Source organism: Cimex lectularius, unplaced genomic scaffold (assembly GCF_000648675.2).
Source record: "Cimex lectularius strain Harlan isolate CLEC.00 unplaced genomic scaffold, Clec_2.1 scaffold334, whole genome shotgun sequence".
In the NCBI taxonomy this organism is placed as follows: domain Eukaryota; kingdom Metazoa; phylum Arthropoda; class Insecta; order Hemiptera; family Cimicidae; genus Cimex; species Cimex lectularius.
Genome location: NW_019392892.1, coordinates 7,266 through 29,922, shown reverse-complemented (window position 1 = coordinate 29,922; position 22,657 = coordinate 7,266). Strand labels below are relative to the sequence as shown.

At 35.8% G+C, this 22,657-nt stretch overlaps 3 protein-coding genes across 3 annotated transcripts; 1 reads left to right on the top strand and 2 right to left on the bottom strand.

The window, feature by feature from the left end:
* Positions 1–1,191: 1,191 nt before the first annotated feature.
* Positions 1,192–8,868, bottom strand: LOC106663527 (DNA replication factor Cdt1). Its single transcript, XM_014388417.2, has 8 exons — positions 8,365–8,868; positions 4,561–5,156; positions 2,508–2,600; positions 2,308–2,438; positions 1,986–2,237; positions 1,750–1,910; positions 1,492–1,693; positions 1,192–1,420 (listed from the first exon to the last, which is right to left on the bottom strand). Exons 1-8 carry the CDS (start codon positions 8,731–8,733, stop codon positions 1,254–1,256), a joined length of 1,971 nt encoding a protein of 656 aa, XP_014243903.1. The 5' UTR covers positions 8,734–8,868; the 3' UTR covers positions 1,192–1,253.
* A 6,483-nt stretch (positions 8,869–15,351) lies between these two features.
* On the top strand, positions 15,352–18,979 carry LOC106663492 (zinc finger protein 501-like). Its single transcript, XM_014388361.2, has 3 exons — positions 15,352–16,024; positions 17,205–17,558; positions 18,330–18,979. Exons 1-3 carry the CDS (start codon positions 15,741–15,743, stop codon positions 18,964–18,966), a joined length of 1,275 nt encoding a protein of 424 aa, XP_014243847.1. The 5' UTR covers positions 15,352–15,740; the 3' UTR covers positions 18,967–18,979.
* A 629-nt stretch (positions 18,980–19,608) lies between these two features.
* LOC112127735 lies at positions 19,609–21,251 on the bottom strand. Its single transcript, XM_024229118.1, has 4 exons — positions 20,869–21,251; positions 20,746–20,814; positions 20,588–20,677; positions 19,609–20,527 (listed from the first exon to the last, which is right to left on the bottom strand). The coding sequence occupies exons 1-4, from the start codon at positions 21,106–21,108 to the stop codon at positions 20,474–20,476; spliced, it is 453 nt and encodes a 150-aa protein (XP_024084886.1). The 5' UTR covers positions 21,109–21,251; the 3' UTR covers positions 19,609–20,473.
* Positions 21,252–22,657: the final 1,406 nt, after the last annotated feature.

Here is a 22,657-nt window from a genome sequence, read left to right as displayed (position 1 = left end):
TACCACTTAATTTAGTTACGTTAAAATTAATCCATTATTCAAATTGGAGGGAAAACTCATAAGGTGGTTGAGATAGGAAGTTGATGTCCGAGTGGATCGAGGTCACGATAGCTCAAGTGGTAGAGCAGCGGCATATCTAGCCGAAGATCGTGGGTTCGAATCCCTCTCGTGCCATTAACTTTTTTCATTTCAACTAAAAACCTTAATTAATTGTATTAATCCATTATCTTTCTATGTTAATTACAGGTAATTTGGAGTAATAAATAAACAGGAAATGCTTTTACTTACTTTCTATACTATTGTACTGATTAATCCCATTTGCACAATAAGTTGCATTATGCTACACATAAAATTGTTTTCAGTTAATCTTTTTCCTTTATTGATTTCATTTGATATTATGACTTGATCCTTTTTCAATGGCTACAGTCAGGCATTTGAGTGCGTCTGACAGTGTCAGGATTTTAACGTTATTGTGGAAGGAAACAACCAGCGCAAGGTCACTTGGATACAGGGTAAATCACTCTACGATACGAAGGGTTCTTTGGCGTTTCAGAAAACAGGGCTTCACACTAGATTGCCAGGTCAGGGTCAACCTAGGTCTACAGATGAGAGATGATATATTCATCCGTCATCCGTGCACCATAAGACATGTCGAATTTATTTAGGGCAGTAAGAAAGCGAGAAAATAATCCCTCAGCCCAGCATCCAGCTCTTCGACCTTTCCTTTTGCTACCATATCTACCGGCCTACCCCAGATTTAAAAAAAAAAATGCGAGGAATTCTTTTTTCCGCTCAGCTTCCAGTTTGACCTGTTTTAAAATGAAAAAATAAATTTTGGTCAAAGCTATTGGGAATTAATAACAAGATATGTTCCACAATTCACACATATATTTTTTATTTAAGTAATTACAAGATAAAAACTTAATATAAATAATAATCAAAGAAGAAAATAGGAAAAATGAATATTATTTTAATACAACACTATTTATAAATTAATACCAGAGCAGCCTGGTAAAATTAGTCTTAAACTCTGTTTGGTATACATCTAAAAATTATTTATAGAGTAAGAATATAATGGAATAAAAAAAATAACAAAAAAAATCTTTTTAATACTTTAATTAAAATTTAATAAAATGCTAAAATTATTGATAAAACAATAGGTCAAAGTGTAAATTATTTTTTAAAGACTGTGTATAAAAAGAATTAAAAGTAAGTTAAAATATAAGTTGAGATTTTTTTGTTCTTTTTTAGGTTTAAAAATTAAGGCGGTTCTCAGATATTAATTCTTCCAGGCGTGTCATAACTCTGGACATATCAGCGTCTTTGGCTAATTTGACGTACGACTCGCCGTCTACATCGTACACTATGACCCAACCCGGTACTGACTCCTTGAGCAGGTCTAAATGTCTTTCTAACTCTTCTGTTTTCAGAGAAAAATAAACATAAATGATTAATTAAAAAATAAATAATATTAAGTTACAATATACGCACTGTTTGTCAGGTGTTCTCTGTAGCTGTTCTGCATCTTTTCCAAAACTGTATACTTAGACAGGATGTTCTTTCTCTCAAGGACGAACATATTCCTGATAATGCGTGCCATCTCAGGTAAACGAGTGAACTCAAGCCTGCGCTTCGTCTCCTCTGGAGATCTGGTGAGGAACTCGGCCGCTTTTGCCGCCTGTCTCGCACGCACCTACAAATTGGCACGTTGTATTTTCCATTTTATATTTATTAAAAATCTCCTGTTACCTTTTCTAAAAGAGACTTTGGTATTCCTTTCAAGGCGTTGGCCAAACCGGGTAAAGCTTGCGAGGCGGGCGTGATGCCGTTTTCTTTGTCTTTCTTCTCGCACAGCCTTTCCAATGCTTTGTCCATTCTTGTATTGATTCCTATCAGATCTCTAGCTCTTGCTAGAATTAAAAATAAAATAAAATAATAATAAAAACCATAAAAATAATCTTTCTGGATTTTTTTTAAGAGCTTACTTAAAACTTCTTTTGCAGAAGAGATCTTCTCATTATCTAGACACTGCGGCATCGTTGCGGAAGGAACGTCCGGGCAGTTGTCGATGTTGAACTCTGGATGCCAACGGGTCAACTTGTCCTTAGGAACAGTGAGCGGTGGGATTAAAGACTGTAAGTAGACTTCGTGGTGGTCTTTAACCAACTCCAGCAACGATTTGAAGAACTCGCGCTGTCTTTCGAGCAAAAGCGACGGTCCGAGGTGGTCTTTGCCATCTTTGAAAAGGGAGAGGAATACAAGTGTAAAAATTTGCAATGCCCGAGCGAATAAAAAAATTCAAAATACCTAAAATCGGGCTGATAACTAGTTCGTATTTTTCCCCCTGGTTCGAAAAAGTGTGCCTCTTCTCCCTTCTGAACGTATAGGAATTAGGAAGGACGCTCTTTATCTGGCCTAAAATATTCTCCGTCAAATTTCTAAAAAAGAATTTATTTAAAAATTTTAAACAATAAAAAAAAAATTACATTTGGCATGGCACGACTTACTTTTTCGACATCTGCTGAACTGATGCTTTGAGCTTTTCAAAAAATATTGTCTCCTTTCTGTTAAACATTATAGAAACAACAGTGTCCACTGACCTGAAAATAAAATAAACAATTTGTTTATTTAAATAAATTTAATGGTACTAAAAACTCAAGCAATAAATAAAAATAAAACTGTGCAAATTTGTTCAATTTTAAGGAATTAGATAATTTAAGTAAGATGTGAAGAATCTAAAAAGTTATATTCACTAATTTCGTGGCCCGCTTGACCAATTAAATCATTACAATTAATTAAGCTTTTTAGTTGAGATGAAAAAAGTTAATGGCACAAGAGGGATTCGAACCCACGACCTTCGGCTAGATACGCCGCTGCTCTACCACCGGAGCTATCGTGACCTCGATCCGCTCGGACATCAACTCCCCATCTCAACCCCACTCATAAGGAAAACTCATAAGGTGGGGTTGGGGAGTTGATGTCCGAGTGGATCGAGGTCACGATAGCTCAGGTGGTAGAGCAGCGGCGTATCTAGCCGAAGGTCGTGGGTTCGAATCCCTCTCGTGCCATTAACTTTTTTTCATCTCAACTAAAAACCTTAATTAATTGTAATCTAAAAAGTGATGAACCTGAAGTCTAATCATCTACCGTCATCGTCGTAAGAATATTCTCACTTATTATTAACCTGTCAAAACAGATATCGGCAAGTCTTCAAATTCATGGTTAGTTTGGTATGCCACAATATTTTATATGTAGAGTGACTGAGGTTCATCTAATGTCCCAGGATAAACCAACATAAAAAAATAGAAAAATGGATAACCAAAACAATCCTTCACCACCTCTGTCAAAGAAGAGAAAGGAAGAGAGTGGTCAAGAAAGAGAGAAAAAGAAAGAAAGAAAGAGAGAGAGACGAGAGAGAGAGAGATTTTGGGGGGCGAACAAATCTGCCAAGGCCACAATTCCAAAGATAGTGACCCCATAGTAGTGACCGAGTTCAGTGGTTTCTGCAAGTAGAACAACCTTATATGTTAGCAGACTTTCAGTTGAACCTGAACATTTTGCAGAGGGGCTTCCAGTAGCAATGTCGCTGATCTCGACTTCACAGAAGCAGGGTAGCGGGTGGAAGGGCATGTTCTTGTGCTGTTGTTATACTACTAAAAGAAGTCTCAGTAGACAGCAAGGATATAGCCTTGACTGGAGATGTTGCCAATGAAGCGGCACTTCTTGTTGATGTAAGTGCCTCCAGGGCATTGAAAATCAGGCTGTATTTGACAGCTCCCATTTTCCAAAGAAGAGAAAGTAAGAGAGTGCTCTAATCATACAAAAATAAAAAATAGAAAGCCAAAAAGCTTCCTGGGCGAGATGTATGGCATTTTACCCTGTGGGTATTTTGAATGCGACTATGTGGCAAAATATTATTGTCTATTGCAAGGAAGGCCAACAGTGGTTTTCGCAAGTAGAAATCTAAAATCTATAACTTTGGAGATTTTTAGCGCGTTTTGGATTCCAAACATAATGGATATAGTCTCGGTGAAAGATGATCGTCCTGAGCATCATGTTCTTCCGCCTTCCTGTAAGGGTATGGCCACCCTTAAGGTTATTAAGCCGAGGCTGATATGAACTTGGTCCTCTTCATCCTGACCTTCTTGGCCAAGAGAGAGAGCAAAAATACTAAGACGGTATACCATAAACACAAACATGTATAAAAGACTATTGTGGCATCTACCAGCTCAGAAACTGCATCTGACAGGCAGAACCAGCAAGTAACCGTAGGCTCAGTCATTAGGGCAGTCGACTAAGCCTGAACCCAGGCATTTTATTTGCAAATAATCTGAACAAACTATTGTTAATTGGTTTGACACCCCGCTGGTGTTCGGGAATCGCTGGTGTAAATATATTTATGTAGAATAGACCTAAACCGTGAAAAACCAGCAAGAACAGGCCAGGAAGAACAAAGCTGTTCACATGTTTCCATTAATTTTAATGAACTTTTTCTAAAGTTGATTTTTCTATTGGATAATACAAATAAAAGTATTAATAAATTAGTAAAAAAAAACTTACCTAAATATTTCTGCCAAGAATTTGTATTTGTAAGGAAGGACAAGCGTCGGTTTTCCAGCACAAGCGAGATTGTAATAAGTCTGGAAAGCTGGAGATTTAGTCGGACTAGTGAGAGGGCTTTTCTGCGGGCTGTCAAAAAGCTTCCTGGGCGAGATGTACGGCATTTTACCCGGCGGGTATTTCGAAGGCGACTTGAACACCGCCGCCCTAAGCGTGCTTGGTGAAGACGCCACCCTGGTCTCATCCATAAAATTCTTCCCAGCGCTCGTCGGTACTTCAATCTCAATTTTCGTGAACTTCTTGAAAGTCGGTGAGTTTTGCAGGGCTTCCTTCTTAGCCTCGACCTCCCTGAGCTGTCCTTGGCTCTCGTTGACTTTTTTAAGCGCCTGCTTCAATTTTTCAAGCCGTGAACTTTTCAACAGCTTGTCCTTGACTTCGGAGAGCCTAAGCTCTTGCGTTTTCCCGTTCTTGACAAGCTCACTCTTTTTCACATCATTCTCCTCCTTAGCGAAAATTGATGCCGCCTTAGTTTTCTTTTTAGGGGAAGGCAGACCCCTCACTTGAAACGGGACTATGACATCTTTCTCAGGCTCCACCTGTTGAAATCATTGATTCACATTTACCAAAAAATTTACAAGTTAAAATTATCTAAATAAAACACTAGTAGATGATAAACTCCTTGACTTTCACAATGAAAACTCAATGGTTTTTATGCCATTTGTTTCTGGGGCAGCCTAAATTACGTAATATTGAAATCGCTAAGTGTGTCATCTCGGAAGTTACACAATTGTATATTACAGAATAAAATCACTGTGTCAAAGCTCATCCGTCAGTCAAATTTGCTCTTAGCTTCTACAAATAACTTAATGCTTTCTTATAAAAAATTATTACATTGGAACAAAAGCTAACAAATAATTTCGCTAATGACACAGATATCATGCCACCAACAAATTATAAATCATTTTGTGTTCTTTTATTTTTTAAAGTTTCAAGGTTTAGTGAGATATAGTATTTACTATTTGTTTGAAAGATCAACATGAAGAACAAATCAGCATTGCAATAAAGTATAAAGAAGCACATGCCAGATCGATGTAGTCAATCATTGAGATTTAGGTAAGATTCAGTTGATTTTTTTTTTTTCTAAATTTGCCAGTTACCATTGAAGAGATTTTAATATGACATTGATGTTAGTAATGTTTACACAAGCATGAGCTATTATTCTAAATAAAATAAGCAAGCCTGTTTTACATGTTGAGGTGGTTGGTATGTTGCACCAGTTGCTTACATTCTCGCTTATTTTTTTATGTTAATTATTGCATACATTGATTAAGCTGTAGAATAACAATAATAATTAATTAAAATAATTAATTTTGTATGGCATATCCTGCACTTTTAATAGAAGCCAAATTCATGTTGTCCAGTGAATCCAATGAATCAGGAGTGAATCCTAACATCAACGAGATTTTATTTTAAATCTTTGAGTTGACTAATTTTTGATGTTTCCAGTTTTTCAGGCATTGTTGAATTTTTTGTGACAGAGCGGTGTTCCTTTAGCAAGTACAGCTGTATATTGTTGTCTTTAAAAAATCTATTTTAGTGACAATTAATTAAGGTTTTTAGTTGAGATGAAAAAAAGTGAATGGCACGAGAGGGATTCGAACCCACGACCTTCGGCTAGATACGCCGCTGCTTTACCACCTGAGCTATCGTGACCTTGATCCACTCGGACATCAACTCCCCATCTCTACCCCACCTTATGAGTTTTCCCTCCTTTTGCCATTTTGATGTCTGAGTGGATCAAGGTCACGATAGCTCAAGTGGTAGAGCAGCGGCGAATCTAGCCGAAGGTCGTGGGCTCGAATCCCTCTCGTGCCATTAACTTTTTTTCATCTCAACTAAAAACCTTAATTAATTGATCAAGCGGACCACGAAAGTAGTGAATTAATCTATTTTAGGTTAATTTAAAAACTTGTTTTATTATGCTGGGCTGTGAAAGATTTAAGTGTGCATTTAATGAATGAAATAACAGTGTATTATAATTTTGCATAAAGCCAGTGTTACGAGTCTAGTACATAAAATTATGAATTTTGACATGTTTAGTTTGGGAAAGTATGCCTTACTTAACAAGTAAATTTTGCATTTTTGACTAGAACAACACAAAGCCAAACAATATATTCTTTATTGACATTCAAATAGATTAATTTGGATGCATATCATCCAGCTAAAGACACCATTTAAGAGAGAAGCTGAAATCACTAAGAAAGGAGCCAGACCAATATCGCTACTACCAACAGTGTCTAAACTGTTCGAAAAGTTATTATTAAAACGAATAGAACACGTCGTTGAAAAAAAGAAAATCATTCCTGACCACCAATTTGGATTCCGAGCAAGACACTCAACAATAGACCAAATTCACCGAGTAACGGATGTAATAGAAAAATCTCTCGAAGAAAAACAAATTTGTTCTGCTATCTTTCTTGATGTCTCACAAGCTTTTGACAAGGACTGGCAAGAAGGACTTATCAATAAACTAAAAGGTATGCTATCAAAGCAGTATATCGATATTATCAGTTCCTACCTAACTGACAGACTGTTTGAGTCAAACAAGAAGATCAATATTGAAAATTAAAAACAATAAATGCAGGAGTGCCACAAGGTAGCATATTAGGTCCACTGCTTTTCTTGTTATACACCAGTGATTTTCCGAAAATAGATGGATTAAAAATTGCAAAGTTTGCAGATGACACAGCGGTGATATCACTAGGACCGACTGTCACCCACTTAACCAAATTCCTCCAAAATGCATGTAATAAGGTAAACAAATGGACAAAAAAATGGAAAATCAAGCTAAATCAACATAAATCAGTTCATCTAATCTTTACAAACAAAAAGGTGGGTCATGTTCCGTCGCTCATAATCGATGGAACTACTATACCATACAGCAATACAGCTAAATATCTGGGAGTGACCTTAGATGCCAAGCTGAGATGGAAAGTACACGTGAAGAAAAAAAGGACAGAAATAGGTTTAAGGTATAGACAACTATACTGGTTGATAGGACGTGGCTCCAATCTTGCTATATAAAATAAAATATTATTATAGAAACATGTCATAAAGCCTATGTGGACATATGGTATCCAACTATGGGCTTGTACCAAACACAGCAATATCAAAATCATACGAACACTCCAAAATAAAATCTTACATAACATAGTCAATGCACCTTGGTACATAAGGACTTACACAGGGATCTTAAGATCCCTGAAGTCACGGCGGAAATACAAAGATTTGCCGCCAAACACCAGGCTCGCCTCAGCCAGCACGAGAATGTGGAAGCGACCAAACTCTTACATAACCGAAACATGGTCAGAAGATTAAAAAGAACAAAGCCATATGAAGTTAAAAAAGTGTGTAGTTAAAAATGAATAGTGAAATGTAAATCTTATTGTACCAATGGGTTTATAAGAATGTAAACATTTATTTATTGTATAATATTATTGTAAAATTAATGGTTGGTCTAATAAGACCTTCAAGGGTCTAAGGCTGCCTGTTCCTATGTCCGTTTCCGAACTTACACAGGAGAGGTCTAATAAGACCAGTTTTAATAAATAAATTTAAATAATTTTTAAAAAATCCTAAAAAAAACTAGATCAAGCCTTTGATTTTATTTTGCTTAGTTGGCCATCCCTAACCGGTTGATCTTTGGTCTGTAGGTTACTTAAGCGTCAGTAGGTTGAGGGATGTCCACTGCTTGTTCAGCAAATTTTTAAACTTTTTTTAATTAATTAATTATTAACCACTCACCTCGTTGTCTGCATTTTGAAACGAAGGAAGTAAAGATCTTCTTATGTCTCCATTCGTAGTCTCCGAAGAGTCTTTTCTCGCTATTCTCTTCGCAGTCCTCGGGGTCTTGCGTTGGAGCTTTGGCGCCTGGACGGACTTCGGGCCCGCGCTTTTCGGCGATTCCCTGTAAACGACGAGCTTTTCTGCAGCCGGCGAGTCCTGGTAGGCGGAAAGCGCATCGGACTTCGGCGACGCGCAGCATTCCGCGAAGTCCCCCGTCTCTTGCGGGACGCCCTCGAGCACGACCACCTTCGGGCTTCTGACTATCTCGTCAGCCGCCGGACGTTTCTTGCTGTTGAAATATTCCGCGATAGACGTCTGAAGAGCCATTGTCCTGTGAGAAATAAAATACGAACCGGGGAAATAAAATAAACTAGTTAAAATGAAGTTTTCAAGGCGACGTCTGAACTCGGACGCTCCTGGATTTCCTTTGTGGGTCGAGGCGGGAAAGCCGCCTTTTAACTAGGTCCCTCGACGTACCGTTATCTACCCGGTGATGACGTCACCGTTTGCCGTCCTCTTTCACCTCCCCACCAATTCACCAATTTAAGCCTGGACATAAAGATTAAAACAACAATAACGAAAGGATAAGATAAAGTAAACCACTCACGGGCGAAATAAAGAAAAAGGATCTTTATCTCAGGATAAATATGTATTTTTGCCATGTTTTAATTATTCTTTGGATCAACATGTCAAAACCGAAACCTTGGGGCTTAACTTTTCTCGTAATGGGTCGACTTCTGAGAGCTACACAATAAAATCATTATTTTCATTATTAAAAATATCGACCACTTTTTCACTCAAGAACACTCAGGAACAAGGTATGGTTTTGAAGAAGAAAGTAAATTCAGTTGTTACTGCCAAACTTTCGACCTAACATCAAACCTAGTAACATCAAAAGTGGAAACATACCCAGAAAGTTGCAGACAGTTTAAACTTCATGTCATTTTGGCCGATTGGCATAGGTTCAAAGGGCCCAGCTGGGGCCACCGAAAAAAATCAAAAATATTTCGTCCTTGGTATTTGAGATATTAACTTCTCTCATAACGGGTCAGCTTGACTTCTGAAACCTATGCAATAAAATCCTCGTTTTCAGTATTAAAAATATCGGCTACTTTTTCACCCATGAACACTCTGGATCAAGGTAAGGTTTTGAAGAATAAAGTAAATTCAGTAGTTACTGACAAGCTTTCTACCTATATTAATTTCATCATCAAGGCAAACCAATCTTAAGTATGTATACAGATTGTCATATTTAAGTTTTTTACAGGCGATCTCAAATTATCTTGAAGACCGACTCAGTCACATTGCCAATTGGATTAGTCTTTGGCAAAGTTGTGAGTGAGTCAGTCTTCAAGAAAATTTGAGTTATCCTGTTAAAAACAAATATGTCAATCTTTAGACATATTTAAGATTGATTTGCCCTGATGATGGTTTCAAAATAGGTCGAACGGTCGAAAAATGGGTACGAAGTACGCCCTGTAACAACTGAAGTTCCTTTTTTCTTCAAGACCATACCTCGATCAGAGAGTTCGTGAATAAAATCCTTAGCATCTGACTTTTCCCCACAGCCATAAATTTATCGGAAAACAATTTTTTTTATAGCTTAGCGTGTTCTTCAGCGGTTGAGTAACATTAAAAGCCACAATTGGAAAGAGACCCAGAAAATTGAAGACAGTTTAAACGTCGTGTCATTTTGGCTGATTGGCATAGGATCAAAGGGCCCAGCTGAGGCCACCGAAATCCGCAAAATTCAGCCTTTTTACTTTTTAGGACCCGCCAAAGCATAAAATCTCGTTTTCTTGTAAGTTTATGGCTTCATCTGAAAATTTGATGTAAACGATTTTATTCTGCAGGTCTCAAAAGTCAGACTGAGATCATTAAGAGAGATTTTAATGTCTGAAATACCAGGATCGTTATATATCGGGCTTTAACGAGTTTTGGAAAGTGCAAAAGTCTGTATTTTATGGATTTCGGTTGTTCCAGATGGGATTCTTAATTCTGAAGGTAAATTAGATTTCAAAGGCAGGCGATCGAATGTTTACACAGCCTGCGATGCCAAAATATGGGTAGTCAATAGGTCAAGGAATCCTTCTTACAGATTTCGAACTGCTGGCCCTGGGCAATACTTCAGGAAGTTCTCGTACATGTCAAATTGAACTAAAAAACTTGACTATTGTCAAAAGTCTGATTTTCATTTGTATTCGTGATATTTCACTTTCCAAGTTACTTCAACCTGTTACAACTTTATACCATAAAGTCCCTTGTTTCTCACAAAATCCTAATCCTACTGAAAATTTATTTGCAGCAATGTAAAGTCCATCAAAAACCCTATGAGTTTTCTTTTGTTTTTAAAATTGTAACAAAATAGGAAATACTGTAGTAAACTATGTCACGTACGGCTGTTATTATACACCATCTCACGAATTTTAAGAAGCAAGTGTCAGTCTATAACTTAAAACTCAAGGCATTAAAGAATCGAACAGAAGAATAAAATTTTCTTTTAAGCGCAGTCTTACTTTCATTATTCTTTGCGAAAACATGGTCAAATTAGTCGATACCAAAGCTTTACCTTTCTTCTTTCGATTTCTAAGTAGCGAATGTCAGTCTATAACTTAACAACTCTAAATATTGAAAAAAAGGAAAATAAGAGTAAAAATTTTAGATGGGGTTTTTGTTCTATTTTCATTATTAATAAAATACTTAACACCTAAAACATTGGATGAGAGTGCCTTGATGTAGGGATCCTGCATCTGATAGCCTCCAACACTGTGACAACCTCTTGGACCATATGCCCCTTTAAAGTTGGAGCGATTGGAAAAGAGCCATAAAGTGTAGAAAGATGAAGCTGCATAGATTTACTTTTGTTAACTTATGCAAAGTTTGTTTAAGTCCCACCAAGACGTCATTCTTTGAGCCGGGGTTCATAATTTCCTTTAGCTGCAGTTGGGTATAGACCACATCATCTGCACACATCACAGCGCGAACATCAATAACAGTTACAAACTATGGGGCTTACAATTGATCCCTGAGAAACCTTTTTGTCAATATGTGGAGATTTGAGTTAAATGTCTGGATATTATCACATTTGGATTCAACTGAAACATAGGTGTTTCTGTCAGATACGAATAACTTAATTTAGTCGCACTCTTCTTACTCCCGTACACTCGAACTTGTTCCATAAAAGTCCGAAGAACCGAACTTCAAAGGAAAGAGATGATACTTTTATCCTGAATCCAGAATAGTATAATCAAAGTGGCAGAAGTAACAGTCGTGTCGAAGTTTTAACGTAATTTTGATCTCTCGGATTCTAAGTAGCAAGCATCAATTACTTAACAACTTTAAACATTAAAAAATGAAGCAGAGGAATAAAATTTTGTTTTAAGCTCGGGTTTTCGTCCTATTTTAATTTTGGGGCTTTGAGGTTCTTTGAGCGCCAGAACAAAATCCTTTAAGAATCTTTAAAAAAAAATTAAATAATAAAAAATCCTCTGGAGTACAATACAAGACTGAGCCAACACAGAAAAACAACCCCAAGATTTAATTAAAATCAAACTATTCTTGTTATGAAACTCAAACGATACTTTATCGCAGAAGAACATAAGTCTCTGGGGAAAGTAAAGGAAATGTTGGTAAGAAGGAAAAGAAATTGTTTTGAAGTAAAAAATAATTCACTAGTTTCGTGGTCTTTCATATCTTTCAATTAATTAAGGTTTTGAATTGAGATAAAAAAAGTCAGTGTCATGAGCGGGATTCGAACCCACGACCTTCGGCTAGAAACGCCGCTGCTCTACCACTTGAGCTATTGTGACTTCGACCCACTCAGACACTAACTTCCCATCTCAACCCCACCTTTGAATTTTTCCTCCTTTTTGCCATTTTTCAAATGTCGTGTAATCAATTTGATTCTCGGCGACAAATGAAATAGCCACGAAGAGCTTTTGTGAAGTATACATCATTTTAACTTATTAAATTCACTAGTTTCGTGGTCCGCTTGACCAATTAATATCTTTCAATTAATTAAGGTTTTTAGTTGGGTATCCCGCTCGTGACACTGACTTTTTTATCTCAACTAAAAACCTTAATTAAGTAAAAAATAATCTGATTCGTTTCTAGTATCTAAGTATGAATGCTTACGTCCTTTGCTCTTAAGTCATAACGTGAATTTTCAAATTGTTTTTTCTTTGTTTCATTTCTGATCTTTAAGTATCTTTTAAATACTTAAAAAAAATATTGACAATTGATAACGCCCTTTTGTCAAGGCAGATATCAGATCGTTACTAGTCGTTATGGAATTAGGCCCTGTCTGGACGTACCTGGGGGTCAGATACGGAAATGAGAAAGTACAGGCTCTAAATCAAGTCGAGATTAGGCTTTCACAGTTAGCCTTAATTACGATTATTCTGGATGGCTAAAATTGCCTCCCTTAATTCAAAACAAATATATTTTTCAAACAGTTGGAATGTAAGAAGTTTCAGGTCCTGAAGAAAGAAAAGAGAGAAACACAGCATGATAAAGAGACATATCAACAGATCATTTTAAACACAGCCAGATTATAGAGAGTCAGACAATAGAGAACGAGAAAGTGAGAGAGAAAGAGAAAGATAAAGAGAAAGGGAGAGAGAGAGAAGTGAGTGAGAGTGTGTGAAAAGATAGATGGTGAGAGAAATGCAGGAATGGTTGATCTTTGGAAGTAAATGTGGATGTGAAATACAGTCAAATTGTCCTTCTTTCTGATGGAACTATATATAAAAAAAAGAACGGCTAATTATTTCAGTGATTCTTCGTACAAGGATACCAACAAAGATGCTTAGATGCCTTTTTAAGATTTCTGGAGGAACAAAGAACATTCGCATATCATTAGGATATTTTACGAAAACCCTTCCTAAACTATCTAAGAAAAGATAATAGATCATTTCAGAGTTGAAATACAATTGAAAAACAACCTAGGGCTAAACGTTCAGAAATTAACTTCTGCGACTATTTTGTTTTATTTTTATTTAATTTATTTTTTGAAAGTGTACATTCTCAAAACCTCATTTGTTACGTACAAACATAACTCATTTTGATAGAAGGAAACAATAAACCAGTGAAAAACTTGTAGGACGTGTTCAGCTTACATTATTAATTTCTTTAAAAACTACGGTCTTTAAGAAATATCGTTGGTATTTGTCTAAAACAAGAAATACAATTTTGTAAATAATTCCGCTAAAATGAAAAAAATTTGGAAAAGAGAATTTGGTTAATTACGTTGAAAAAGAAAGGGAGAGAAAGGCTCTCGTGCTTTCGGGTATTTCCACAGCCACTTAGCTACCTAATCCAGAGGTCAATTGAAAACATTTTTCTAAAATGGTGCAAATTTAATGTTACAATTTGCTAAACCTCGTGTCAAGACGAGAGAAAAAGAGTCAGAACGATTTTGTCAAATTTTTAACATTGACTTGATTACTAATAAAAGAAGAATAAAAGCGTGAAGGTTGGTTAGTTAGTCAAAGCAGTAATGGATTATTTATTATAAATTAAGACTTTCATGCTCAAAAATCAACAAGTCAATCTGGTTCAATTCCCAATGTTTGAAATTAAATCTAACAATTAATAAAGGTTTTTAGTTGAGATAAAAAGTCAGTGTCACGAACGGGATTCGAACCCACGATCTTCAGCTTGATACGCCGCTACTCTACGACTTGAGCTATCGTGACCTCGATCCATTCGGGCACTAACTTCCCATCTCAACCCCACCTTTTTGAATTTTCTCTCCTTTTTTTGCAATTTTATCTCAACTAAAACCTTTAATTAATTGAATGATATTAATTGGTCAAGCGGACCACGAAAAATACTGAATTTAAGGAATTGTGTTTTGTAATTTTCGAGCCTAAACTTGCTGTGTTTATCTGTTAGACGCTTATCAGCCTTCTTCAGCGTTGGGCCGCTATGATTTCTGTGAGGTCTTTTTTGAGGTCGTGAGGTGGTTGTTTTGATTTTAGGAGCCAGTGTTATTTTTTCTTATATATCTTTTTAGTAACTTTGAAACATATACCAAATCAGTATACTGACCCAGTTAACTAAAGCACAAACCGTCAAGGTACATCTTAGACCGCACAGTCAAACATCGCAAATTAACTGNAGAGAGAGAGAGAGAGAGAGAGAGAGAGAGAGAGAGAGAGAGAGAGAGAGAGAGAGAGAGAGAGAGAAGGGATAAAGAATAATAGATACGATAGAGAAATGTAGAGGTGGATATATAAATATATAAAGGGGGATATATAAAGAGGGAGAGAAAAAAAACAACAGAGAATAGGAGAGAATGAGAGAGAAAGAGAGAGAGAGAGAGAGAGAGAGAGAGAGAGAGAGAGAGAGAATGATGCATAAGATAGAGAAATATGTATAGAGGGAGAGAGATATGTATAAAGATGGAGAGAAGAACAGAGAAAAGAAAAGAAAAAAGGAAGAAAGGAAGACCATAAATGGATGCAATTTTATTCATATTCGCAGAACTTGAAGAGAGGGAGAGAAAAAGACAGAGAATAGGAGAGATTGAAAAAGTAAGAAAACTACAGAAAGAAGTCGAGGGAGAGTTAGAGAGTTAGAGTGAGAAAGAAATGTATATTTTTTATTTCATTAATGCAAAACTTAAAACTTCAGTCCAATCACTTGTTAAAAAAACATTTAATTGTACTTTTAAGTTTAATAATATATTTGCTAAATCAAATGTTTTAAAACGATAATAAATCGTTGTGGGATCATTTTACGGTCGGGAATTTTTGTTAGCCAGTTTACGGCCTTGGATTCAAAAATGAAACCTTCCAGCGGGAACAGGATAACTGTGTTTTAGTATTTTTCTTTTTTTTCATTAAATGTAATAATTAATTTTTTATTTTGGGAATTTTTATCTGTTCAATTTGAAATTGAATGGGTTTTCTTATTAAAACGGTAAAAATCTGCGGTGTGATGGTGATGAACAGCAGTGGAACCATCAACAAAACACAACAAATATGGCGAGTTTACTCAATGATATGATTAGGGTTTTGAGATAGTAAAATTTTATGGTCACTCCTCGCTTTTCTCGTCCCCTTCCAGCCTACCGATATCCAGGAATAAATAAGTAGCCTCTTATATTAAAAGCAGAATTAATTTTTTAATTAAAAACTTCTAATTTAACCCAATAGTCTACATAGAGAAATACTTTACATTAGCAACTGAATTTTAATGTACGGTGATGAAGAAGTTAACAATGGTGATTGGTCTGTAATTCCTTCTAGTCTTTCAAGAGCCAAGAACCTCCGGGCCGTCTCGCCAATTTAGCCTGTACATAATTTTGTAAAGTAAAAGTTGCATGAGGGATGAAGGGAAAGAAGGAGTTGGGTCACAGGTGCGAAGACTGCGGAAGGGAGTTCACCCTCGCGTACAACCTGAAGAAGCACAGGCGTACGCACACAGGCGAGAAGCCGTACCGGTGCAAAGAGTGCGGCCAGTCGTACAGCCAGAGCGGCGGGCTCAAGAACCACATAATGAGCATACACAGATCGGACCAGGTCTTCAACTGTCACTACTGCGGAAAGGGGTTTCCGATCAAAGACAGGCTCAAGCTTCACCTACGCATACACACTGGCGAGAAGCCTTACAGGTAAATGGTGGCGGCCTTCTACAACCGCTGAGCACACTCAGATTGCAACGGGTACTCCTCGTCCAAAGCCGATTTTGCCTCAATCAAAATCACCTCTGGAGACTTTAATGAACAATCAAGCTGGTAGTATTTACTTAATGTACAAGAACTTCATTTATTTAAAATATAAAATAAAAGCTAAAACCAAGTTCAAAGTTATAAGAACAGATTTACCACAAATATACCTAACACAATAAATTTCTCTAAATCGAAAGAAAGTTAAAGAATACATTGAATAATTATTATTAAAAGAGACTTTAATGAACCAAGTTGAAATTTATTTATAACTTTAAATCATCAAGTCATTAAACCCCAATGATTCATGCTTTTTTTCTTCAAACATTTTTACCAATTTCTTACCACCACACATTCTTTTTAATTGTATTATTTAATTAATTTTGTTATCTGATTGTGCTCAGCTTGTTTTCAATGACATGTTTTTTAAAACTTTGCATTTTGGGTGTTGGGTTGACTATGGTCGTAATCTATGGGCTTCATGGTGTGCTATATGCAGGTAAAGGGTTTTTTTAGTCGTTTCCATCTTTCACCTTTGCTAATGGTTAAGGTGTAGGGTTCTAATAAAAAAAAATAAAAAATAAACATAATTGAAAGCCCAAAAAAGGAATTTAGGGTGGATGTGTTGGACGAGAGCTGCACAAAAGGCGTTTTAATTTCAATCGTAAGTATACGATTTATATAGTTTACTAAAAAACAAAAAAAAGTAAAAAACAGGCTGTTTTTATCAAATATAGCTTTATTTTGGGAAGATAATTTTTTTTAAATATTCTAAAATTTATTAGAAATATTGAATACCCTAGTCGAGTGGTATTACCTATAGATATGTTAAATTATGTAAAAAATCTAAATTACAACGGATTTCCTTTTCTAATACAAAGTTATTATTAAAATAAAATAATTTATTATTTAAAAGTCACTATTTGAGTGAGAAAGGTGAGTATAAATTAAAATTGTAAGCACTGTTTTTTTTTTCAACAAGCATACAAATTAAAAAAAAATCAAATTTTATTGCTTTTTGTGTTGTTTTTTCTTTATATTGTTATTTGTCTGCCTGTGTTTTTGTTTGTGTTTTTTGTTGCGTTGAGAAAAGTAATAAAAAAATATAAAAAAATAAAAATTGCAGTTGCCCTCACTGCCCGAAGAAGTTTGCAAGGGGTAGCCAGCTCTCGCAGCATCTGAGGACGCATACGAAAGACAGGCCGTACATCTGCGCTCTATGCGGTGCCAATTTTGTATGCAAGACGAACCTGTTGAACCACATAAAACGGCATCAGGGCGAGCGCAACTACACGTGTCACAAGTGCGGCAAGGGTTTCATAAGGCGCGACGGCCTCCAGAAGCACCTCATGTGGTACCATGCGAACTATAAGGCGTTTGAATGCAAGATATGCAACAAGAAGTACAAGGGTCACCTGCTTCAGCACATGCGCATCCATATGGCCGAGAAACCGCATGCCTGTTCACATTGCAATATGAGGTTTATTCAATTATTTTATTTCTTTATGTGTAGTGGCCTTTTGGGGTGATAAACCTGTACTTTGATTTTCATCACAGTTTTGGCTTGTCAGATATCTTTATACTTCTCGTCATCTTCAGTAATGGGTCTATAGTATTTTTTCTTTCTATCAGGCCTATTTATACATTCATAAAAGGTTAAAGCGGTCTGTCATGTTCGTCTTTGTTTCACAAACTTATAAGATGAACTAGGCTAAACAGGAATCACACAAACCCACCTCTGAAGATTGCGTGAAGCCAAAACAGCAAGGAAGGCAGATAATAATGATCATAAGCATTCAAAATAAAAATTATGCAAGGTAAAGGTTAAAAGAGTCGGCCTCTTTGTGACCTTAAGCACCAAGATTGTGCAGTCACTGTTATTACTAGAGCTTTTCGTTAATCTTAATTTAATTTAAAAAAATCAGATTTCAAAATGTTAAGGCCTCTCATGAGTATTCTTCAGGCCTTGGCTTTTTCTCTCCCAGGAGTCTGAATCTCAGCCTGCATAGGCCTTCGTACCAACAGACAATATGGCTTCTTCATTTTTGCTTCTGGAGTCTACAGGTCCACTCAGCGGTCTTACTATCATTCTAGTCCTTGTTTATTTCTGTAGATACCAGCTCCTGACTCATACTCAATCTTCGAGCTTTATTATACCACAAAATGATCAGTAATGATTAAATTATAGGTTCATCACCCTATAGGCAGCAGGAGGAAATTTCAAGATTATAATTTTTTTTTTTTTAACTAGGTTTGTTCAAAGATCCCAGTTGACAGTACATGAAAGGACACATTCGGGCATTAAGCCTTATCGATGTGCTGTGTGCCATATGGCATTTGCACATTCGACAGCTTTGAAGATGCACGTACGGCGGCACACGGGTGAAAAACCATTCAAGTGCCTCATCTGCAAAGACAAGGCATTTTCCCAGCTGCCTCATCTGAAGAAACACATGCTTTCGATTCACAAGACGAACAAGCCGTACATCTGCACTGGCTGCCAGTCGTACTTCAAGACGAAGAACCAACTGCTCGAACACGAAGAGACATGCGAACGAGTATCTAGGAAGAAAATGGAGCCCGAGTTCGAGGGCGGGATGCCACTAGAGAAAATGAGACTCCTTTTAGCGGTGCTCCTCCAAAGGATTTCGACACCGGAAAAGTTACAGAACCTAGGCTATGGGAAAAGGCTGATAGACCTCGTACTCAAAGATTCGATTGAACAGTCGGGACGAGATCCTTGCAAAGAAAATGACCTGTCCGAGTCGGAACGCCTCAAGAAAAATGTGGAGATCCTCCTCGAGTGGACTGTTCCGAAAGTGTACATGGACAAGTTCAAACAGGAGAAACGCTCGATGGAGGAGCTACTAGAAGAATTTACTACATGACGCACAAAACGAATTCTAGCCCTTTTTATCATGCTATCACTATGGTGTAACAACTTTTGAAAAATCCGGTGTCTTTTGTTTTAGATTTGAACATTAACGGGCTCTTCTAAACAGAAAGAACTTCAATTTGACATCAAATTGAAATGCCATTCCGAAGTTTTTTACATAAGTACAAATTTTTAAATGTAGTTTAGAAATCATTTCTTTTTTAGCGGGAGAAATTTAGGAAAATTAAGCATTTAAGAAATATTTATTGAACATTTAGCCTAATCTTTTTTTTTATTTATAAACAATTTTTTTTAGGCCATAATACATTTGTTATTTCATTTTCTAACATCACTTTGTTAACTGTTTAATTAATTTTATATATTTGTTAATATTTTATTTTTTAATTTGAAAATATCAAGAGAAAAAAATATATAAGTCATTTTGCTGTAAACTATGATTCGATTTAGTCAGAATTGCGAGTTTTTTGAACACTGAATATTTTTACAAAAATGTTTTGTCTTTTTGCAATTTGTTTTCAGCATCAGCGATCAATTTTTAGTCATTGGGTTTTTTATTGGTTTTATTATTTATTGTATTCTTTGTCCTTTCTTCTGCTATTGGATTCCCAAGTGCCATTATTTTTTTTATTTTTTATTTTTGGTGTTTGTAAATGACAATGAAACAACTGAAAACTGCCCATTTTCGCATTTTTTGGTCATCACTTCAACCACTCGGCTCATAATTGATTCTAGTCTAGATTTCGGTGCCAGAATACTTGTTTATTTCTATCTTTTTTTAGTTACAGTGCAATAAGTTTTTCAGAAAAAAAATTGGGAGATTTCACAAAAGGCTGTTTATAAAATTGCTTAACTTTTTTTCTTTATAAAAAAAGAAAAAAATAATCGGACCAAGAACCAAAATATACCTAAGAAATCCCCCAATAAAATATTTTGTACATAACATAGCATTAATTTTTTTTGCTAAAATGTATCTAAGATCTTTTTTATTTATTGACAAAGTCAAAAATATTTATAGATGTTTTAATGTTTTTAGTGACAGACTCGCAAGAATGTTAAACTAAGCAAACTATATTACCCAAATTTTTACAGTTTTTAAAAATGTATCTTCCTTATTATTAATTTTTTTGTACTATAGTTTTTAAGCCGTGTAAATGCTCACTAATAAGATAATATGCCAAAGAACTCTTTTCTCCTTTTGTCAGGGAGGCGGCAAAACAGCACAAAACCAGCAAGCACAATTGATCTCAGAGCACTCGATCTCGTTTTGTTTTGTCTTCCCCGAGATGTCATGAACCGCCGAGTCTTGCCTGTTACCTCGATCTGCCAAAGAGAGAAGCTAGATTTATGTTCTTTTCATGCCCTATCCCTTTGAGACTTTACCTTTGACTGGAAACTTTAGGGTGTGGAGAATTTTTTTTTTTCATTTTCAATAAAGTTGATTATATTTAAGTATTTTTTTTATTAATCCTGTATAATCCACTTATAAATTACGTAAAACATCAGTTGTCGGATTGGACGAGGAAGGTCAAATAACTAGCTGTAGCAGCGCCCATCTGTGCCAAAGTAAAAATTAGTACAAGCTAAATTTTTTTATTAAAATTTAAAAATCTTACGGAAAGAAACAGCGGAAAATCAATTCTGAAGAATCCTCTAGCAGTGAATTCAACCTCAGGCTTAATGATAAAATGTACACTAAGGAGTCTCTGAAACCGTTGAAATGTAAAAAAAAAAAAAAATATTCTTCACAGATAATAAATAAGTGGATACAGACTGTAATATGTTTCTGCCTGATGTCCAGGAAGGAAAAAATGAAACGGAGGCTTGTGTTGAAATTTTCAGCCTGGAATATCAATTCATAATTCATAAATCAAACTTGTATTACCAATCGACTTACGTGTCTTTTTGGGGCAGTGCAGACATAAACGACGTGCCAAACTTGTAAGATCCTATAGCCGATCCAGAAGACGCTTGCGAAAAAAGAATCGAGTTTACCGGTTTTGAAATGCTTGATTACAAAGTACGTATTGAAGGTCATCTCGAGGAAAACGTGGGTCAAGAAGAATAGTAACCGTTGTGCGTATAAATCGTTCGCCTTCCTGCAGAGTCTGAAGACTTCGTAGTAGAATGAAAGCATGTCTTCGATGAACCTCGAGTCGAGCGTTTTAAGTTTAAACACCCGGTCTGTTAACGCTCGGTAAAACAGCGAAAGTGTGTACGCTAGTATTATAAACTCCGAAATAAATACTTGCGTTACAGTTAAATTATAATAGAACACGATTACAGCCAAGCCATCAGGCTTGTAAAGCTGAAAGTAGTATATTTCAAAAGCCGCCATGCAAAAGTTATACATGAAAGATAAATATATTATGTATAGTTGAGTAGAAGATGAGCTAAATATTAATCCCTTTCTTGAAAATTCGTTAAAAATTTTGCCCATGGATGATAACAGCGTGTCAAATTTTTTCCTTTCCTTGTATGTCTTTAGAGCCATAAAAATTGCAGTGCTTATCGCCATGATCGCTTTTAACTTACCGAGATGGTCCTCTAGATTATTATTGTTTGTATCGTCGTGTGAAGAAGAGTATAGGACGCGATAAACCGACAGGAACACTGCAAAAGACAGGGAGCATAATGTATGACTAGTGCCGATTAAGGAAAACCTCCAGTGAGAATTATAAGGATAAACACCGAAAAATTTGCCAATGGCTATAATCGGACTCAAATGTCTAATTACTACATTCCGACTTGAACTTTTACCAAAACAAACTGTCCTTTCCATTTTTAATGTAAGCATTCTAATGGTTAATCAATACAACTTTTGATTTATGAGTGAGTTTATTATTAAAATAAACTCCATCAATGTCGTGCATTAAAACATTATTTTCCCAAAGTCCCAAGTCAATATTTTAAGGATAAAAAAACTCAAATAGTTATTGTATTGAAACTTTTTTCCAGCTGTAAATGTATATCCCCAAGATAAGAAGTCACTCTGAGTCGGTTTTTGAGATATCCTGATTGCAGCTTTATAACCCTGAAAGCTTGACTGTAATCGTCTTCTAATTTAACATTTTTTAAATTTTTTTTATATAATATTTACGTAAGTACTACATTTTTTACAGATATAGCGACTTCTGTTCATCAAGCTTTGAGTAGGTGCTTGTGCAGCCTCAATTAATGACCTTCAACACCTTTAACAATTTGTGTTTACAACTATACTTAAAATATAACAATACAACTATCTAAAACTCTTTACAATAACAGTACAATACAATTATCAAATTTGTATGCTGGAAACAATCACAGAAATTCGAGATCTCAACAACTCAGTCTTTTCATATTTATTCAGCAATTGTTTATAGAAGTTGTTTATTAAATAAGGTCATTAAATTTATATGAACTTTTTCTCAGGTATGTTTTTAACCACCTTGTCAAATTTATTTTGTTTTTAGTCATCTAGTGAAGGACTGTGATGCTTTTTTTGGGTAAGGTCACTAGTATGTCAATGGTATGTCTTGTATCTTTGCCTCTGACCTCTGCAACCTTCAGAAGACTTTGTATGTTTTGCGTAACGTATTTTAATGTACAATATTCAACAGTACTAGCATCGTCATTACACTCAGTTGAAAAAGGATTGCAGTGATCCCTTTTTTGCTTGTGACTAGTGATCCTCAATGTTCTATTTT

What these genes read in the sequence shown, in the direction of transcription:
- LOC106663527 (XM_014388417.2), bottom strand. Translation starts at nt 8,733, where the DNA reads ATGGCTCTTCAGACGTCTATCGCGGAATATTTCAACAGCAAGAAACGT. An exon ending in TTCTTGGCAGAAATATTTAG is followed by an intron (nt 2,601 to 4,560) that starts GTAAGTTTTTTT and finishes TTTTATTTTCAG; the next exon opens with GTCAGTGGACACTGTTGTTT. An exon ending in AGTTATCAGCCCGATTTTAG is followed by an intron (nt 2,238 to 2,307) that starts GTATTTTGAATT and finishes CCCTTTTCAAAG; the next exon opens with ATGGCAAAGACCACCTCGGA.
- LOC106663492 (XM_014388361.2), top strand. Translation starts at nt 15,741, where the DNA reads ATGAAGGGAAAGAAGGAGTTGGGTCACAGGTGCGAAGACTGCGGAAGG. An exon ending in ACTGGCGAGAAGCCTTACAG is followed by an intron (nt 16,025 to 17,204) that starts GTAAATGGTGGC and finishes TAAAAATTGCAG; the next exon opens with TTGCCCTCACTGCCCGAAGA. An exon ending in TGTTCACATTGCAATATGAG is followed by an intron (nt 17,559 to 18,329) that starts GTTTATTCAATT and finishes TTTTTTAACTAG; the next exon opens with GTTTGTTCAAAGATCCCAGT.
- LOC112127735 (XM_024229118.1), bottom strand. Translation starts at nt 21,108, where the DNA reads ATGCTTTCATTCTACTACGAAGTCTTCAGACTCTGCAGGAAGGCGAAC. An exon ending in TCAGGCAGAAACATATTACA is followed by an intron (nt 20,678 to 20,745) that starts GTCTGTATCCAC and finishes CAACGGTTTCAG; the next exon opens with AGACTCCTTAGTGTACATTT. An exon ending in ATTTTCCGCTGTTTCTTTCC is followed by an intron (nt 20,528 to 20,587) that starts GTAAGATTTTTA and finishes ACTTTGGCACAG; the next exon opens with ATGGGCGCTGCTACAGCTAG.